Raw genomic sequence first — 21908 nt, 5'->3', positions numbered from 1 at the left:
AATGAGCGGTCAGTCTGCGGACAATTCAGTTGGATGTCACTCTTTCTCTCTTTCTCTTGATCTTTTCCTCCGACGCACACTCGTCTAACCCTCATGCTTCTAGTTTTCGTTTCTCCGCTCTTCTATTTACCAAGAGAATGGACAACAGAAAGTGCACTACACATACAAACTGGGCTTTGGTTTATGCGACGTTCTGTGGGTTGCTCTACCAGTCCATTGTGCATATATAATAATGCTGGAAAGTTTTGAAAAGCTGCTATCTCGTATTTGCTCTCAATACTAAATCCATTCAGTTTCGCACAGTGACATTTGTTTGCGGAGCATTATTGTGAGATCATGATGGACCAGTTAATGATGAGATGATTGACGTGTTAACATCGGTTCGTTCCTGAATGTATGTTGAAAGAACATATAATTATATTATGGGGATATTTATATGGTCAGCAAATGATCAACATCGAACGATGTGTTGCAGGTTCCAGCTGTGTGGGATAGCTTCACTAGGGTTCAATTATACTGTGGCCTGCACTGTCTCTGTTTCATTTTCATCAATTCATGTAAGCTTTGAAAAATGTTGATTACATTACACGCTGATTGAATGAAGTTTATATCACTATACACAGGAACAAAAGATACCGAGAGCGAGGTGAGGTCACATGAACTAGAGCCACATCTCATAATTGCCGTGCTCATAGCCTTATGAAGTCACGTTAAGGGGGATGTACGCGATTGCGGGTCCAAACAATTTATATAATGTAAGAACGTGACTGGGATCTTGGTGGCTGTGGTGGAGTGAACATCCCTTAAATCATATGAGCGAAGGAGGCGAGGGTGCGATCACAGAAAAGATAGAAATAGCTGGAACCAGTGTGTACTTTATATCTAACCGTACAGCGCAGCTCAGACTCGTTCCAATGAACATCGTACATCACGATGGTACACGCTAGCTGAAACTCTACTACCTTTTTAGTACACTGCTAGTCGGTTTTCCCGTTAAATTTCGCACACGACAAATGTCACAGGATGTTCAACTGCCGTTTCTCGTCAAGTCTCGTGTCACGGAGCAATATTTCGCGAAACAAGGATAAGCCGAAGAAGCATAGACTCGATCGTGCGACGGAAGAGAGAGTAATGTGTGGAGCACAGAAAGAACGACTATCTTGCACCTTTTGCGCCGCCCACATCTCATCGATTTATCGATGCAACTGCAGTTTATATATCCATACCGATATATTTAGATAAAACACATAGATACGAGCAGAGAACATTCATGAGCATGTTAAAGTGTGTCGAAAACTCGCAGGACGCCTCAATTCCCATATACTCTGTTACATACACGCTTGCACATTCGATTTCACGTATTCATAACTCGATACGAGGATATCTGTGATAACTGCATTGTGACGCATAAAAAAGCAGCGTTGAAAAAAAATGTTGCAATTCGAGTTGTCCGTTGTAGAAATAAGAAGAATAATATAAGATCGAGGCCATTGGATAGGATGAAAGCGGGAAACTAAAGACTGCAGGAAGTGATGGTGAGTTGCCTGTAGTTAAATATGCGAAAACAGGAGAGAAAAAACAGGGCTGAGCAGTACCGCGAAAGAATTTTATCCGGAATGTGCTGGTGCAGCAGCAAAGAAGGGAACAGCAGCAACATCGTTGAAAGTTTGGCAAAGTTCGCTCCGAATAAGAAGAGTTCTGCTGTTACAAAAAAAAAACGGGCGAAGGATCGGAAGGAAAAAAAACGTTATGCGAACTGCTTCGTTTATATAATCTCTTCTTTCAAGTTTTCTGCCGTAGCAATATTCATTTTTTTTACTTGACAATGCAGATGTTCATCTCAAAATACGAAACCTTTATTTCTTTCGAACTTTTCGCCAGTACTATTTCGTCTGTTTATGACTGTTTCGTAATAATTAGGCTGTAAATTTTGGGGTGCGGTGGATTAAAAATAAATATAAAAAAAGAAGCAGCAAGATCTGAACGAAAAATTTCAATGCATTTTCATCATTCGTACGTTCTATATTTTTGAATTTGATTTTCAAACTTGATGAACCGGATTCTAATTTCCCTGGAGGCTACGCTTTGCAACCCATTAAATTTTGCTTGTTTTTTTTTCCTCTGACTTCGTGATCACGGTTTTTCGGGGTAGTATATGATTCGACATATATTCTGATGGTCACTCAGGCTGAGCAAGCAGAATTAATCAGAGTTGCCTCAGCGCAAGTAAAGGCGAGCGCCATGTACTAAATACACAGAATTAAGGCAACCTCACGTTGTGTAAGCACCATCTAGGGATGACGAAGTACGATAGAACAGCATTCGAGAATATCAGAGCAAGATAGTTTATTACTCGCAATCAGCAATTCGTATATCCTTCTTAAATCGTATGAGACAGTGGGGCATAGTTTGTTCTATTTACTGTAGCAAATAGAATGATAGAACGGTGGTGGCACCTCTGCAGATTCGAACAGCAGCCTCGTTACATTGAGAAAACTGGTATGGTAGTCGCTTTTGTTTGACCGGCGAAGGAGGCACGAGTCCTAAGGCTTACTTATATAGAAATACGCCCTGAATCTCCGAAGGGATCCTTGACACCTGGAACATCGCCAAACTTTCGTAACCGTCCTGCATGAGGGGTGCCTGGTCGCTCGTACACCCTCTGCATCCCGTTGGGGCATCGCCCTTATGCTGCCGGCAGGCTTCCAAAATTATGGCTCCAGAGCTCGCGTCAGCGGCTACACAGTGTTTGTTTTCATCTTGATCTCCTGCTGGCTCGGCCCGTTTCCTCCATATATATTCTATCTTCTATGGACCCTACCTTTTTTAGACGTTGAACGTCTTTCAACTGCTGTCATCTTGTCGACTACGGAACATTTATTATTCTGTCTCTCCATCGCTGCACCTACTGGATGTTGTTTTGTTTCTATTATTCACGATGGTCTCGAGCAACGTCTCTGCAAATTAGAGCACTAACGAAATTAACGTGAATTAATAAAATTTAATCAATTACAGTTGTCCAATTGATTCCACGCGCCGAATTCACTTTTCAAGTGACGTGACTACACGAGCACAAGGGTGGCTAATATGACGTGAAAAATCAATTCTGTCGAATGTTTTCTAATCGTGCATTCTCACTAATGAGTTAATAAAGCTTAAATTGATGAAGTGTCACTGAAATGTTTAGTGCTGTCAATCAAGATTCACAAGGATCAAGGACTATCTGCTTCCTTATAAATTTCATGCCACATTTTTTGGTTACCAAAGATAAAGTTTTGAGATACAATTTTGCTAATAGAAAATAGTAAGTATAAGCGAAATACACATGCACCATCTAGACATCGTTGCGAACCAAACATTTCATTCCTAGAACCTGGTTAGAGTGATCAACCAAGCGGATGTATGCAACGGCGTTCCACCAAAAGCAATTACTCAATCGTGATCACTGCAAATGACTAGGTCCTATTCGGTTCAAGCGAATTCTCTATATCGATGAATCATGGCTGGCGTTAAATCGAATCTTGGATGCCCATCGGCCAACCAAGACGGAATTATAATCCTCGCTATCTGGTTTCAATTACGACCGATTGATCCAGCTTAAATTCGTTATTTAGTCTGCATATTTATTAGATTCGTAGAATTAGACGCGACGGCAATCGCGACTGCCAGTGTAAAAATACGTAGAGGGAACTTCAGTGAAGTAGAGTACTTGAGACAAGTTTCGATCAACTATGCCTGTTTTATGTGATCCGTTATTCAAGAAAGACATCTTCAAATTTTTCACAGAGACACAAAAACAAATTTAAATTTATCGATAGAAATGAATCTAAGTTATATTTATGAAGATAGAACCATAGTCAACGAGAAAATGTTTGACTGAGCAAGGCAAGATGTGCAACGTATCTACACTCCGGTCGATGATTTTTACTCGCTAAATACTTATTTATAAAACATATGAGTTTGTTTTATGTTTTCACTGTTTCGTTAATCTGCATCCCTTCATTATTTTTGCAGATTAAACTACATGACGGCAGGTCTTACACCGATGTGGTATCATGCAACTAACGTTGCCCTTCATGCGGCGGCGTGTGTTCTCGTAACGAGGGTTAGTCTGGCAGTAGCTGCTCTTCGACCTGGATTCGCGGCTCTGACTGGTCTACTCTTCGCAGCTCATCCTATTCATACAGAAGCGGTGAGTGTACCTTTAAGAAAAACGTATATGAAATCATCGATAAAAGCACCATTACATTCTTTATCAAGAGAATAACGAACATTGTCACATACTATGACGGAAATACCTTTGACGGAAATACCTTAAGCTCAGGTTGATCGGCTTACGTTCACATATAATGGTTGCCCGTTCAAAATTGGTTCATACAATTCGCATCAGTTTGGCGTCTGATGCTAAGCAACTGTTCATCATCGCCTGGATGGATTATGGCTTATCTGTAATTTCAGAGTCTGTTGTGTCGGCAGGTGAATGCTTCGACGTGTATAGAATTGAGCCACAGAAAGATCACTAAGTTATATGTATGCATGCTGATAGCGTTCCACAAAGCTGGTGAATGGTGAACACACAGACTCGGAATTGTACACGCATGAACACCAGCTCACAGACACAAGTATGACTGGCCTCGACTGAATTTGCAAGAATATGTTCGACAATGATGACGAGACGTTGCAATATGTTTGAGCCGGAAGTTGTTCGTTCGTTACACGTTTTTTTTCGAACGATGAAGCAACCTGTTAAGGAGTTTCGGTACAGGCGATACAATGTTGCCATGCTAAACCATTTTAAAAGTATAAAAAATTTCAAAAAGTTCAGAATTTTATAAAATTTGGTGAACATATTCTTTAGTGCCAAATTTGACAATACAAATTTTTTAAGATTTTTCTTCTACACAGTTATCAAGTAATTGATCACTAAAGTTGACGTATATAAGCATAGCGTTTCCATATATATAGGTATACATTCCGGGCATAAGAAATCTGCTTTAATGCGTAATTACTCGATAACTAGGTAGAAGAAAATTTTGAAAAAAATTGTCTTTTCCCACTTGATGTTGAGGAACATTATCACGAAATTTGATAAATTTCTTAATATTTAGACTTCTGTACCGAAACTCCTTAAGAAAATACAAAAGTGATGTCAAACTCTGTCTGGCTTTGAAGCAGCAGGTTTTGAAGAAATGTTCTATTCCGTTCTAAAAATTAATACTTATAATACCTAGTCTGCGCTAGAATTATCTAAAAATTAGACTAGCTAATCGACGATACTAGATAAAGGATCACGCGGAAAAAAATAGATGGATTCAGTGAGGTTTTCAAACTGGATTTTTCAAAAACTTGAAAAAAGTTTTAGGCAGAGTCACAGAAAACAGACCATGCGTGACCCTGAGCGAGCGTCTCAGCGAGACCACTTTTTTCCCCGAGGATCGTGGCCATTTCGTGTGCCTGTATCTTTTTTCAACGTAACTTCCTGCGAGACTCCCATACCTCATTTGCATTGTTATTCCAATATTTTTCGTTGCGAGGCAACCGATTGATCGTTGAAATATATACTCAAACCTGCTTGCAAGAAGACTGGTACTAACTCAACCGAGGGTGTAAAATATTTCGATTTTTTTCAATATCCAGATGGAATTCTCATGATACTATGAACTTGAACAAGTATTAATAGTTTCTTGAATCTTGAGACACTTTTCGACATTACCATTCACTGTAATCCTTCATCGATATCGGTAGAAACACTGCAACAATTTTAATGCAAAACTCATCAAGGATTCACTTTTAGAAAGTTCATTTAGAATTATCAGACTAACGTCGAATCATGCTGTAGCAGCGTTAGGTCATGACGTGAGTGTGAATATTGACAGTATCATGTGTGTGCTGTTCGATATAAAAGCCTTCGAGTCATCGTGATCGTTGGTTAGAGGAGTTCGCGTATATCCGGTGAGTCTTGTTGGTTACACGATCCATCTGGTTCAATATACTTATTTACGATGCTTCTCCATATCCCTCGCATATCAGGAAAATACAATATCGGAGTGATGTGTAAGTGCGAATTATGGATTCCAAAATAACACAAACAGGAAGATCAGCGATCCGAGAAGCTGAAGACAAAACAAACGTCTTGGAAAAAATCTGGTTTTTCTTCAGTATTTGAAAATATGTCGCGTTGACGAATGGATCTTCAAGATAAAAATATGCAAGAGCAAGAAGCTTCTGTACACATTTAAATGAAAATTTACAGGCCACGTGATGGACAAATCTGGACAGACAAGGCTTCTCGTCACGCTTACAGGTCCTGTTGTCCTTCCGTATCCCGTATCATTCTCGTGACACGATGTACCATCCCTTGTTGGATCGAAGTTGATGTGATGTCGAGGCTTTAACGACACTTGACTGCCAATATACCACCTAAATTTGTCGAAGCAATTCGCCTGCTGCGAATGGGAACGTAAACAATGACTCCTGGAAGTCCTACGATACAGCATTAAATCAAAACCTCAACCACGATGAGGATAGTAAAATGTTTATACCCGACATGAACGAACGAGACAGGGACCGTTTGGTCCAAATAATTTTACAAATCGTTCGAAAAAAATGTCATTTTCCAGGAGTTGAGTTCATAACGAACAGTCCATTGGATTTTGTGATTCAAATTGAATACCACTTCTGTTGATTTAGCTATAGTCCAGCCCCATTACTTTCCTCCCCCTTGTCCTGCTTTTCTACTTTGCATTTGTGAAGCTGATGGAACTGTAAGTGCAATGAAAATCGTTGAAATAACACTCTCGCACTCTATTTTCTTCGCAAATCATTTGTTTTTGTTATTTTTCTCTTTCGTTGAGATCATAATTATTCGGATGAGAAAAAGGCCTTCTATCCAATCAATCTTCCTCAATATGAGTTATTTGCAAAACATTACACGTTTTCTCTGCGTCAGTCTGGCGATCTCGATGATTGAACGAGAAAGAGATGAAGAGAAGCATTATACACCACACGAATTCTTTAGAAACTAAAAAGCTTTATCGTATAGGCTCTTTTTCAACTCTATATCGCACCGTGATCGATTCTCCGTTTCTTCCGATATGTTGGATACGACGACGACGACGGTGGTGGTCGTTGAGAAACGAGTTAGATAGACATAGAGCGATTGAGAAAAAACTATACCTGTCGTCTTTCCCTTTTACCTATTGCTGTTCGGAGCACGCTGTGTTGATGGTGCACTTAGTGCTTTTTCTGTGGCAAACAAAGAAAAAAATAACCGCAAAAATAAAGAAACCCGTATCGATGGATGATTCAAAAAGTTCTCTCCGTTTCAAGAAAAGCTAAATCGAGTGGTAAAAAAAACGTCTGAAGACAAATACCGATGAAGAGCTAGGGCAGGGGCGTTCCGCATCAAAAAAAGTTGCGCAAGCCAAGACCACAGGCCTCACTCGAATATGAGAGTTTTCAGGATTTTCTTCTGCGTTGATTCATCGTGCTGGAACGAATTGAGGAAAAAATCTGAATATAAAGGAGCATTTTTATCAAACAGACCCAGATCTGGTCATTTACGCTTTGACCTCAGGATTACCACACGAATGACACCTCACTTTCGATGAGACTACGATGAGATTCTCATGATAAATCAGAGCATTTGTGTGACAATTTTGAAAAGGTGCACATTTTTTGACGCATCTTTCAACGATTGATGGAATATATTTTATAAGAGGGTAAGAGCAAAAGAAAAAAGAAGATAGTGGGAATGTGGAAAGCTTAAAATGCAAAGCGAATAAGGGCGCCCTCGTAAAAATACATATGTACGAGCACCAGTGAGATGTAAACACGCTTGAAAACTCTGTACCAGTTCTATAGCAGAAGATTCTATGACATTCCGATATACATGATTTTCTCACCACTGCTCACGACACCCCTCGGCATATTATTTGAACTAGGCAGTTCAAGGAAATCACACGGAAAATCGTGCGGGCGTCTCCCAACGAGATTGAAGTTCTATGAGAACGAATGGAGAAAATCTCGTCTCACTCGGGGAACCTCCCATTCAATCACCTCTTCGTTGAGAGCCAGCGAGGCAAGAACCACATTCTATTTAGAGAGAGAGCGAGAGAGAGGGAGGGAGGGAAGGAAGGAAGGGATAAAAATATTGAATATACACGCACACAGAACCAACACGAACTTATTCATTAGAGAATATATTTATTAGGGTGCTTAAAAAAAATCGATTTTTTTTTCGCTGGCCGAAGAGGGCTGTTACTACATGTAAAAAAAGTGACTTTCCTAAAATTTGAGATTAAAAAAAATATATTCAGGGGTCCCTCAAACGACTTTTCTATATTTTTTTCCTATTTTGAGGAAAATCATCATGGAAAAATTATAAAAAAGTTATGAAACGTTATGCAAACATAAAATGCATTTTATTCCTTGAATAGGAGCGAGTAGGGCAAAGTAGAATAGCCGGGCAAAGCGGAACCCCCTGCCCCCCCCCCCCCCCCCCCCCCCGAAAATTTAGATCATGTTTTTCCATTGGAAATCTACGAAATTTTGTTATTCGGCTGAGATCATGCTTCAAAATCTCAAAATTGAAAAAAAAAACTTTTTTTGAAAATTGAATTTTTTTATGGTGTCCTTTTGCCTCACGTTCTTTTCAGAGTACCATAAAATTATCGTAAACGTGATAAAATTGTTTAAATATCACATATGTTGGAAATATCCATATTTTCAACGATAATAACTATTTCACGGCTCTTGAGCTGATGGGTCAATTTATTGATTGAAAAAGAAAAATTTAATTTTCAAAGAAAGATATTTTTAATTAATTTTAAGATTTCGAAGTACGATCTCAGCCGAATAGCAAAATTTCGTAAGATTTCCACTTTGCCCTACTCTTTCCTATTCAAGAATGAAAGTGCATTTTATGTTCGCATAACGTTTCATGACTCTTTTTGAATTTTTTCATAATGATTTTCCTCAAAATAAGAAAAAACATAGAAAAGTCATTTGACGGACCGCTAAATATTTTTTTTTGAATCTCAAATTTCGGGAAACTCACTTCTTTACATGTACTAACAGCCCTATTCAGCTCACGAAAAGCACAGTAATATTCATACAAATATATCTTCACGTATTATTCTTCTAATGAAGAATTCGTGCGATGAATAATAAGTGCATATTTGATAAAACTGTAACTTCGTAAATAACCATATTCAGTTCTTAACAGCAGTCATCAAGCCTACTGAAAATGACTTATAAACAAAATGTTTTTTTCCAAAAAGTTGTAGGGATTTACAGTTTTTTTTATTACATTTCTTTATAGTTTTATTTATTATTGTATAATTTTTTTTTTAACTTACCTATTCTAAATCAATCTCCCAAGTACCATCGATACCAATAGGCATGGATACGTGTGAATAGATACGTGGCTGTTTAGACGAGCACGGTCGTGTGCACTCATCATTGAGCGAAAGCAAGCTATTCCGAGTTCTTAACGATGCTTATCAGCTGTACAATCAGCTGTACTTGCAGTTGATAAGTAATACAAGTGGCCGATAAGGCCGCCTGTACCAACTTCAACTTCGTATCGAGTCTTTTCCAACTTTTGTTGATTCTCATTCAAATCCGATACGCAGTAATGCATTAGCAGAGTATGATGATGCTTAACACTCGGAAGATCTGGGAATGTTAGTAAAGAGAAGGGAAAAATAAGGGTATAACTGATAGGATATTAAATTATTTAGATAATAAAAAATCCGTAAAAAAAAATGCTCAATCGAAGCACGACCGATGTGTATATGAACGAGGATTCCGATCAGAACTTTCGATTATATTGACCCGTTGTCCAGCGGTTTTGACTCGTCGCACTCCACATCTTTGCCTATCACTATCCTCCCTCTTACTCAAGCTTCATAGTCATAAGAGAGTTACGACCCTCTCGTTTCCCCAGATGATCCACCTTCCCAGTGCTTTATTCACGCTCAGTGGAGACTGCTCCCATATCTCACGAGGCTAGACCTGTTGTACGATATCTACAGCGACGATAAGAATCACGGCAAGAAAATTTATCGTTTATATCGGAAATCGGGAGCTCGAGAAAAAGGAGCTGGAACGAAGTAGACGACTTTTATTATCCATTCAGTTTATGAATCCTCCAGATTTATACATATAAATAGGACATATACTTTTGTCAAATTTTCAAAACTGAAAATCTCTAAGTCCTGTTCCCTTATTTTCTTGATATCGTGCATTCTTAATTTCAAACAGCCACTCCTAAATCACTGTAACAATCCTATAATTCTGTTCAAACCACAAATCATAAGACGGAAAATGGCTCTCAAAAGGTTATTGATGACTTTCCTATTCGCAGATTTATAGCGTACTTTTTCAATAAATACTGCCAAATTCGATTTCGTTTCAACGTGAAAAATGGTGATTACATTATACTATGTGGTATGTGTCGAAGATGTGATGTGACGATTTTATAGCTCTAAATATTTTGACTCGTGAAATTAGTCAATTCTCGTTTTTTTTGCTATGGTTAACATAAAATAATCGTGGATTACCGAATGAAAAATCACGATTCAAAGCATTGTGCGGATATATGCATGGATACATAAAATTTACCTTAGTACTTGAGACTTTCATTATCGCAAACTATCGATTTAGCCAGGGTTTGCTGGTGAAAACGACCATCATCGACCTGGAGTTAACAGTCCGAAGCGCTAAAGTGATTTATCCCTGATTTACGACGTCCGCGAGCAAAAAGAACCGACTTCCAGCGGGAAGTTTCACAGCTTTTCAACTCCGTGCTTCCTTTCTCGGAAGAATTTTCGAGAGCTACTGGTGCACGATTTGTAGACGTTGCATACAATTAAGCCGGGTGTTTCATGCCCGGCAATCATCTTCAGATTGCTTACACGTTATAATATTTCCGGTTCGAGAAATAAACTCACACCAGCGTTATTGATTAACGTCTTCTAATTATCTCTTCGTAACAGGATTTTATTGGATGAAAAAATGATTCAACGCTTGTCATATGATGAAAAAAGAGCACACGACGCTTCAATGAATAATCGATCTTTTTTAAATAATAAATTGCTGAAAAATATATTGTCCATCACAAGAAAAGTAGAGGAATCCGAATAAAAGTGTTCTCTGGTAATTTAGTGAAAGTACATTTTGCAAGTCCATTTATTCAGATAAATTTTTCAGTTTGTCTGCGATATAAAGAAATCACTAGAAATATATTCCCATTCAAGCTTAATTTAGTTTTCGCAGTAAAGATGTCAAATGAGCGCATGTGCCAGGATCGTTCGGCTGCTAACACGTTTGCCCTCTTCTCTCTCTCTCTCTTTCTCTCTCTCTCTCTCTCCCTCCCTCTCCGTGCTATCATTGCCTCGAGCTCGTTACCATCGCCAACTTCAATTTACGGCGATGAAAGGGGCGGTTTACGTCACACGTTACCTCGTCGACGACGACGAAAACGAGTAGATAGAAATGTGGTTTTCCTTTAACGATAAGGGAAACGAATTTTTTTGTGGTCTAACCAGATTCTTTCTCTCCATCTTCCTGCCCTAACCCTCATTTTATATCTCTTCCTTTTTTTTCATCTCATCTCGTATGCATTTATATTCCTCGTCGCTCACTTTCATCTTCTGATTTCGTGTTATTTTTATTTTTATTTCACTTTTACTCGGTGTGCGAAGGTGTTGGCACAACCCCGTTTGCTCGTTCTACCGCTATGGTCATACCAGCAGACTTCTTGACGATGTCGAGTGGCTTTGCGGTTCATAACGAATACATTAATCCAACATAGCTCGCTCTTTTTTCTCACAATTTTTTTCTGACAGCTTTTTCCTCTACAGTTACCTGCTAGGTCGTCTGCATCACTGACGAAATTTTTAGTTGCTTTTACTTTACCGCTTTTCCGCTAATCAGCGTGTTTTGGCTGGCTTAAAAAAACGCCTGTCCCATGCAATCACGTACCTGATTCATTGAGTCACGAAAGCATATATCGTATGCGTTTTAAACAGTGAGAGACAGTGTACAAACGAATTCTCAAACATCGCCAAATTGCATGCGAAATACTTCGGTAATGAGCGTGCAACAAACAACATATTCTATTTGCGGAATGACATTAAAACACAAAATCTCTGCGAAACTCCATCAGTCTGAAATGCGTGAAGAAAATCTTCCAAATACATTTATGAAATTTTTCATAAAATGAACGAAGCTCTTTATTCCCACCGATATGGATTTGTTTGTGGTCATACGACTCGTTTTCAGCACTCGGCTATAATCCCCCCACCGAATTTCGATATCGAAAACACGACTCAAGGCTACAGCACTGTTCTATCTTACCGATATGCAAATATTTGAACAGTTGTAACCTTTCTTGTATGAAAGAAATGGAGGGAATATGAAATTTCACTTTTTCGTAGTAACCATTGAGTTAACGATGATCTTTTTTTCGTTTTTGTTGATCACGAAATCAATTTGAATAACAGAAATGTCCACCTGAATTAAATACACTTGATTTTAATAAATCATAGTTTGATACTAAAAAGAGACCACAATGAACGTTTTTTTTCGAATACATTCTGTTGTATACTTTGGAGCTTTACCTGACTGCACCCTCGTTCGCTATGTTAGCAAAATTTTTTTTCAGCATACCGAAAGAGCATCTTACTACTTATTTTCCAATTTTTCTCTCTGCTCTACCTTTCATTTTATCTTTCGTAACTCATCTGTCGATACTTGCCTTATGTACAATCACAAAGTTTGCTTCAATATCTGTGCTGATCCATTACATCAGACATCCTTGAATCTCTCAAAGGATGGACTACCAACGTGGAAGTTCAAAACGTAAAGAAAGATTACAAATAAATTTCATATGCAATGATCCTTACGCCATGATGCTTTTTTTTTATTGATGCATACATTTAGCGCTAGTTTTCTATTCAATATTTTCTCTTTTTCATTCTTCGTTTCTCTCTGAAATCAGACTTAAGAATAAAATAAAAATATGAAATGGATTTTTCCAAGGGAATTTCGTTTTCAAAATGAACCATGAGAATTCCAAGGGAACAAATAAGTGTTGATAATGTCAAATAAAAAAGTACGCTATTTCTTAGTTAAAAAAAAGACAATGAAAAGATTCATTTGAATGAATATTTCACATATAATATGCTTCGTATATTCGTATTTATAAAGTTCGCGTATATATATTTCTTATAATCACATACACATACAAGTAGTAAATTCAACGGGGTGAATGGAAAGAAGCACAAGACTTTGGTGGAAGTAAAGAGAGTCCGAAGTAACACGGTTACACCTACATACACACACGAGCAATTGCTCTCCCATAGGAATCCAGCGTAAACGTGAGAACTACGACACTTTCGGACTGGCCTAGCGCTTGTTCCGTTAGAGTTGGTGAATGCTCTCGAAGCTTCGAAAGCTTCGAAAGCTTCGTGGACAGTAATTGAGGGCAAGTAGAGAAAAACCCGTGGTGGTTGAAGAAAGAGGAGCTCTTGAACTGTGGTCTGGTGAACCAGTGCTTTCTCTGTCCTTCTCTCCATTTCTATATCTATTTTAGCTTTCTCTTTTCATCTTTTTCTTTCTGAATGGGATCCTGAGTCGGTGAGTACCGTTTTACGACCAGTCAGACGTTTCATTAACGATATTGCCGCTCCAGGAGCACAGTTGACTCGTCAAGTCGTCGGGTTTGCTATATATCCTGCAGTGTACACGGAAAAAAGATACAACGAATGGATGGGTGAGGAGAGGAGAAGGGGGCGGGGGTGAATGTAGGAAGGAAATAGAGCAATTTCGCCAGAATGTATACACTGTTTGGTGGAATCGAGATAGACTCACGCTGGTATAAATAGAAAGCGGTAAATGACAAATACTCAACCACTCAAATCGTCTCCGGGTACTAGAAAAGTCTCCGATTATTAAATTGCTCTAGCGTTTACGGCAATGAATAGAGTTTTGTGGATGCGTGGTTCTTCTAGTCGTGCTACGAACCAATGCTACGAAAAATAAATTCCGGAGTATCTCGATACAATAAAATAAAAAACATAAATAGTTTGAAATTTTGACAGCTCTTCGCACAGCAGGTAATCTTTATGCATTCATGCAGTTACGAACTCACAAATAGCCACTTCTATTAGCAGATTTTGAATGGATCATTTGATTTTGGAGAAAAAGTGTTCCTAGATTATCACAGTACTGCATTTTGAGATATTAGTAGATCATTCGTCATCTTAACGTTAGTGAAGATACTGCGATTGGAAGAGCCATACTTTTCTGAAAACATCAGTTGCTACTCATTGAAGGATTTGTTGTCACTTAATCTCCATTCTGAAATTATAGTATTACGAAAAAAATGACCATTCAATGGTAACGATTGTTATAAGCTGTTTCACGTATTGTGTTCAAAGTATATCAATACATTCTCAGCTATAAAATAGACTTTACGGTCTATCAAGTTTCTGAAGTTCCAGATTTTCCCCTATTAAACCATCTCTCATGATTTTCCTGACAACGTTCATATTATCCTGTGAGACAAACAAAATTTGCTATATTAAAAGTTATTGTTCGAACGTGAATACTCAATCACTGGTTGTATAGAGTTCATCGTCATCAAACTACATGCTTTCCTCGTGTCGTTATTGTCTACTTCACTGCTGCTGTTCTCACAACCGGGTTCATTTTAATCGATTAAGAGCATCCAGACGGCTCACTCCACGCGATATTCGCTCTCAATTAACGTCAACTAATTTCAAACTGCATGAGCAGCATTAGACACTCGACATACTTCAGAGGTGCGCTTGTGGTATAACCTAAAATCACCTGATATTTTCATCACAACGAAACTACTGAACAACTCTAGCATTGAGATATATTTAATATTTTGCTTGAATCGAAAACTTGACAGACCGAAAATTTGTGTACTATTTTGCTGAGTTTTGGCAAGCACTGGAGCTTCAATTATTTTACGTATTTTATAAAATATGCCGGAATTAATTCAGTATCAGAGCGCTTGAATATATATTCCCAATATGTTGTCATATACGGTTTTCAGTGTTTAAAATTTGACACGGAACGATCGACATTTGAACCATCTCAGCTAATATTTCTGCTTGTGACTTATGAACCCCATTTCATGTGGTGTTTCATTTGGTGTAAAATATTATACATTGCCTAAACAAGGGGAAACTGCTTTTACTAAAATTATTTAACAGAAATACAAGAAAAATTGACTCAGTAACACAAGATGGAAATAAATTACTTTATAGAAATGCATGCTTAACAGATACCATGTTGTAATTCGTTGCTAACACAAATCTTGAAACCAAAAGGCCTGAAAACCGCAATTGGGTGAATACGTAAAGCGTATATCTTGTGTACAAGATTCCTAGTGAAATGTGGGCTACAGAAAGCACATTCTTCCCTTCTAGCTCGTAATTCTGAGGTTTAAGGACAAATTAAGTTTTAGCATGCAAATTAAGTCGCACACTACAAGCGAGCCAAGTCGCAGCGCATTACATTGAATTGAAAAATCTTATACACGCTAGGTCAGAGTGGACTCGAAGCAAATTTATTCGTAAAAAATATACACCCTTATTTCTTAAGATCAATTATACTTAGGAATAGAGTGCTTAAGAAGAATGTACAAAATACCACCACATGGAAATCAGGCACATCCAGAAAAACTAAAAAATGTCGTCGCATCGATCATTTTGATTTGATACATAACATAACATTTTTGTAAGAGCTCAAAAAAATTCGCTCCTGCTCTCAATTGTTGCAACAATTTTTGCATCGTTTGCTGAGCAACAATTCCGCAGAATACAAATATCTAACGGCGTAAATGTGATGAAAAACTAGTAGCTATGGAGAAGACCAAATGCACATAGTGAGGATGAAACCATGTGTATCGTGTGTACTCTCCATAATCCATAACTTCCCCACATAGCTATCACTATAGACAGTGTCAGCATCTATACTTGTATCAGTCTATAATGTGTGCACATTATAAGAATTTATGTTCATACTTGAAAAGTAGTGCAACCAGAAATAGAACGTTGTCGAGACGTCGATGCGCTTGAAACGGTACGATGAAAATTGCCTTTGTTGCGGATAGTACACGATTAAGGTTGAATTCTGTGTGCCTTCTGAAACGTGTTATTTTGATGGAATAAAAACTATATAAAGCGCTGATAATGAGTTGCAATGGTTGAAGGATATTCCCATATTATATTCTGTAGTCTCCATAGGCTCGATCTGCTTACACTTCAAACGAGGTAGGAAAATTTCTTTTTTCAAAAAGAGAAAATAGGCTTGGTAAGATAAGTCTCAATTATGTGTGCTCTGTCAGTAGCGATAGGGAAACTAGACTAAAAAAATTAAAAGGATACACGTATCGTCAAAAAAAAAATACGGCAGCATTATGTTAAGAAAAAAGAAGAACTTGATGAATTGATTCGTATAAATGTAGGGGAATGAAATTGTTATTTTGATAACAGAATAGTATTGTTAGTCGATTTACCGCATTACTTCAGTGAACTCAGAATATTGCTTGCAATCACTCCTTTGAAGCACAGATCGTTGATTAATCGCTCACTTTCTTCTGCGTTTTTTTTGTTTACCCTCCCCCTCTTTCTTTCCCTTTCCATTCGTATCTGCACTCTCATTTTCTTTTCTTTAATGACTTTGAGGGATAACCTTATCCTTAGGTTTGTTTTTCTCGAAATTTTTGTATATCTCATTGTACGTGATGATTCCCCTCCATCACATTAGACCACTCAGTTTCCTCGACGATGGACTCCCCTTGTTGACTCAATTAGGGATGAGTCCTGTCGATCGTTTGTCCTAACGGATCATTTAATCCGAAGTCCAAGTTACGTTGTACAACGTAAGCTACGTATGGCCACGAGTGTCCAGATTTTCATGGACAGGTTACTGATAGCAATATCAAACCTGTAAATGACTAGTTTCTCCACAGTTAAATTTATGGAGACCGATCCACAAAAAGAAAGAGGCAGTTACAAAGATGATAGAATAAATCGAGGGGTTAATATTAAAGGGTGTATGCATCGTTTCCTAGAAGTGTGTCACCAAAATGTAGGAAACTGTGCTTCATCGTATAATTTAAAATTCATCTTTCCAAAATGCTTAGTCTGACAGAAAATGACCATACGAAAGAACTTAATTTACTTTTGATACTGCAAAAAAAAATGAGAATAAATTTACAATAGCTACTTTTGTAAAACCGATAAAATTTTTAAATAAGGAAAACGCGATCGAAAATATATTGGCGCTAATAACTATCCAAGTGCGTACACACTTTCTAGCGTTTATTCAAGCAGTTTGGACCTCCATCAAAGTAGGGTGGTAGATCATCCAAGGGTAGTTCCTCGCAAGGGAATAGTTCTAATGCAACTAGCAAAGTGGGGGATGAACGGCAGAGAGTGGTTATTTAAACTGGAGCAAACTACCACCAACTAAACCGAGTGTTGAGAACAGTCGGTTGAGCACTATGTTGCAGCCGCGCCAACAGCCTGCTATTATCTATGCTTTGATTTTATTGATATATATATATATATAGCTAAAGATGGTGTACACAAATGAGTGTACACCTGAGGAAAACTCTGTTCGATCATAGGCAGCAGTGGTGGTGAAATATTTTTTAAAATTTTTTGTCGATGCATTCGATATTTTTCATTACACTACTTTTTCATTGGGAGAGACATAACCGAGGGTTTTGAAGAAGTATGGCAAGGGCTAGATAATGATAATTGTAAGCATTGAAATAAAGTCAGTAAATCAACTCATATGAATTTAACTGTGACAAAAGTCTCGAACAATGAGATCGGCCATGTTGTCAACTTATGAGATCGCGTGTTCGACAATTATTTTTCTTCTCTATTTTCAAATGAATATCCGGGTTCTTTTACAAATATTACCTTATAGATGAGAGTAGATGGATCATCATATCGAGTCATTTTTCGGAATATCCCTGAAACAGTCACAACTATAAAAAAATGTCTCGGCGAAGCAAGGCCACTCCTCATAAGCTCGGTTTTTCTAAGTGGCTTGAATGAGGGTATTGAGCTCAAGGGTCTCGTTCAGATGTATGCGAAACGATTTCCCGAGATCCAATCGACTTAGTGGATGACGGATTGTCATGTTGGGGAAATTGTCGCCTTCCGTTCTCAGCTTATGACGTTGATAGAATATCGTGTAGTAACCTCTTACGTAGAAGATAATAAATTTATGAAAGAATGGAGTAAAAAATGAAACAAGAATAATATGAGACAATTTTCTTTCTTATTTGTTACAGGTTACCGGGATCGTGGGAAGGGCTGACGTTTTAGCCTGCATATTTTTCTTACTGTCGTTCCTCGCGTATCATGGGTAAGAAAATTTTATATATAAACATGTATATGTACGAATAAAATTCCAATATAACTTCTGTGACGTAGTTCACATCAGAATAAGTAACTGCATCGCTAGGGTTGTACGTACCATAATTTCATTGGGAACGGCTCTAAGATTTGTGGTCATTTGTATTATTTTTTTTGTTTTTATTTTTGAGGTGAGCTGAGGTAAGCAAATATTAACATTTGCTTACCTCAGATCTCTCTAATATTTGAAAAAATGAAAATGATATGATAGCAGACGGTTGAGGTATTCAACCCTTAGAACTCATGGGAGTGTATGATAACTCAGAAATTATGAGTATAACAGATATGTGTAGTTCAAAACTGAGTACTTAGTAGAAAAGCTCGACCTTCCTTTTCAATAATATTTGTCGGCACCTCCTGCAAGACTAAAGAAGCACATAAAGTGCAAAGCGATGTATGCGAGAACATGGATTATTGGTGAGAAGCCGGAATTTTAGCGTGTATCATAACAGTGCAATAGATCAGGATAAGAGCAGCTAAGATAAAAAAAAATCGTGGAAAATCTAATAAGATACTAGATGCCTGAACGAATTCTACCCTCTGGAGTTGGCTCGCTCATCCCGGATAGTTGAGAAAAGTTGTGGGCCTCATATACGTCGTCACATAAGAAGAATTGGAGGGGACTGGACACACGTTGGGGGATGAATGTTATTTCTCGAGAGGGTAGGTCTCGACGACACTTACTGCGCTATGGCGACGCCTGCCTGACGCCAGAACAGAGCGTAGGCCATTCATTCTCATGAATACTGCCGCTACTGGACTATACGGCAAGCAAAAGAGCACAAGGGACGAAGAGGAAATATGATGAAGGAATTATAAACTAAACTAATTTACCATGACCAGGAGACTTGAGAAAGAGGAACCGTTCCAACGAAAAGTGGCCCCGTAACGAAACCCTACTGTTTACTTTTTTCAGGAAAAAGTGCCCTCCTGAAGTAGACACATTTCTGAATCATTTGTCTCTTTCTTCACTGTACTGGTGCATCTTAAGGAATTCCTTTCACAAACCCGAATATTCTACAAATAATTGACTTTAACCGTAAAGTAAAAGAGCATGGGAATAAATTGGCGAAATTTCAGGTTATCGAACATATAATAAGAATTAAAACTTCAAAAATCGTAAAATTTATACGCGAGCTTATGGAGATTCCAACATCACCACATTTCTATTTAATAATTCATATACTAAATAATTCTAAATTCCTAATACAATCTAATGCAAACTGAAATTCCTGCATGATAAAAATAAAGAGTTACCGAATATTTAAAAGAGATATTAACGATAGAAGATGGAAAAATGGCAGAAACAGAAGCATTTCCTATATAATCGAGCTTTCAGAGGTTGGGAATCAGTCGAAATTTCGTGTGCCCCAATTTGCGCCACCAAAAAATACGGTCACGTGAAAGGACTACCTTAATGCACCGAAATGTTCCTAGGCACCGAAAATCACAGAATATTTCAAAGAATCACAATAAGTTGATGTATTATTACTTTATAATATCGTGGTTAATTATCGTTTATCGGTTAATTCCGGAAATAACTAGACGCGGTCGTATAAGAACGTTCGTTTCGATGTCACAGAAGGACATGTGAGAGGATTTTAACGACATTATGAATCGTCAGTTTTACGCCGATCCAGAATATAAGATGTTTTAAAGTCTATTGCATTTTAATAGAAGATTCCACGTTTGAAGACCTTTCTAATGTTTATTGGCTTCTATTAACGATCCACATAAGTAGTTTTCGACAAAAAAAAATTATTTAGGATATCGAGACTTCTTTTTATAAAGCGATCTGTACCACTGAAAACGAAGTATATATATATATATAATTAATGCATACATGTTTATACGCACGTAAATATATAAATATTGATACAAGGCACAGGTGCTACTTGACTCAAATATTCACCAGATATTATCATATCTGTCAACACAATCATTTTCGTCCGATAGCCTCCTGTTATACTGGATTCACTTACTGATAACCAATCATGAGCATCATAATATAATTTGAACTTGATAATTCAGCGAGTAACAAAACTAATAAAAGTGAAGTCAATGGAAACACAAAAAAAACTGAAATATATTGATCGCAACCCTGACCTGTATACGTAATTGATGGAAATATGAGATACTGAATTATAGCCAGAAAATATGAAAATTTCAACTCGTTCAGTTTTTTTTAAATCTTGAAGCACTTAATCGCGCAAGAGCCTCAAGAAAAGTGGAATAATTGAGAAAAAAACACAAACTTCATTACATATGATTCATTTTTATCATTTTCGATTGAGCAATTGCAATGAGGAAAACTTGACAATGGTAACACCAAATAGAAGATGCCTTTTTCAACGAGAAATAAACCGTGTTTTTTTATTATATATTTCGTTTGTTTATTATTATATTTCGATACCTGAAAATAAAAATTGCTATGGATATAAAGCTTTTCGAATACAGACATTCGATATTCTATTGAAGTTTATTTTTGATAGTCGATGACTGGGAAAATGAAAATTGAAAAAAACATTTTATGTTATTCTCAATTTACTAAGTCGTAATATTAATACGAGGGAAAAAGCTTTCTCTAAATTTCTCGATTTCTCTGTTTATATTCTAGTCAGCAGACAGCCTATGTATGGAGCAGCGTTTTCCTTGGTGCTCTTTCGATGCTCGCCAAAGAAACGGGGGTGACGATACTGTTGCTGAATCTCCTGTACGATCTTTATCGTTCCTGGCACAGTATCAAGAGGTGAGTTAACAATTTATATAGCGTACATCATAATTATGTATTTATATTTTACCTTCTGCATATCTAAATTATCGACTCAGAATGTTAAATATTTTACAATGAAACTGTACTCTACTGCCATTATCGTATGTATATATTATTGTACATTTCCATATACTTCAAAATACATATTTAGTTCGTCTCACCTACCGTACCCCAACAATGTAGCAATGAATTTGTGATATTCTCGACTTTTGCGGCTGTTAAGTAAAATTGTAAATATTCGTTTAAAACATTCTGGCTTCTGATTGATATAAATGCGCACGCGTGCTCTTTCTTTGTTTCGATTCCACCGATAATTTAACTGACGTTCATTTAAATTTAATGGCCGAGTGCATGTGTTTATTAACGTACCTCTAAATTATATATATTACTCCTTAATTCAATTCACAGGATACTGGATTAAGGGCAATATCCAATTCGAAAAATTACTCTCAAGGTTCAGAGAAGCAAAGACCTCTCTGGAGCATGTTAGCACGCTGGCGCTCAAGTGCACTTGAATTGTACACAGCGTACAGCATAACTCGATACGTATATACATATTGGGTGCATTTGATCGCCAGACGCCCAATTCGGATGTGGCCAGAGTTTTCCTGTTCTGGCTGCTATAAGCGTTCACTTAGTGAGGTGGTAGATGGATCAGT

The 21908-nt window shown here is 37.6% G+C and overlaps 1 protein-coding gene across 1 annotated transcript in view; it reads left to right on the top strand.

Moving 5' to 3' along the window:
- Nucleotides 1-18430, top strand: part of LOC122406029 (protein O-mannosyl-transferase TMTC4-like) — a 73983-nt gene extending 55553 nt beyond the window's left edge. The window contains exons 2-3 of the mRNA XM_043411181.1: nucleotides 4015-4192; nucleotides 18353-18430. Of these exons, the coding sequence (XP_043267116.1) occupies nucleotides 4015-4192; nucleotides 18353-18430 (256 nt within the window). The remainder of the gene's footprint in view (nucleotides 1-4014; nucleotides 4193-18352) is intronic.
- The last annotated feature ends 3478 nt before the right edge of the window (nucleotides 18431-21908 follow it).

This window comes from Venturia canescens, chromosome 2 (assembly GCF_019457755.1).
Source record: "Venturia canescens isolate UGA chromosome 2, ASM1945775v1, whole genome shotgun sequence".
NCBI lineage: Eukaryota > Metazoa > Arthropoda > Insecta > Hymenoptera > Ichneumonidae > Venturia > Venturia canescens.
This window is presented reverse-complemented; position numbering and strand designations above follow the sequence as displayed.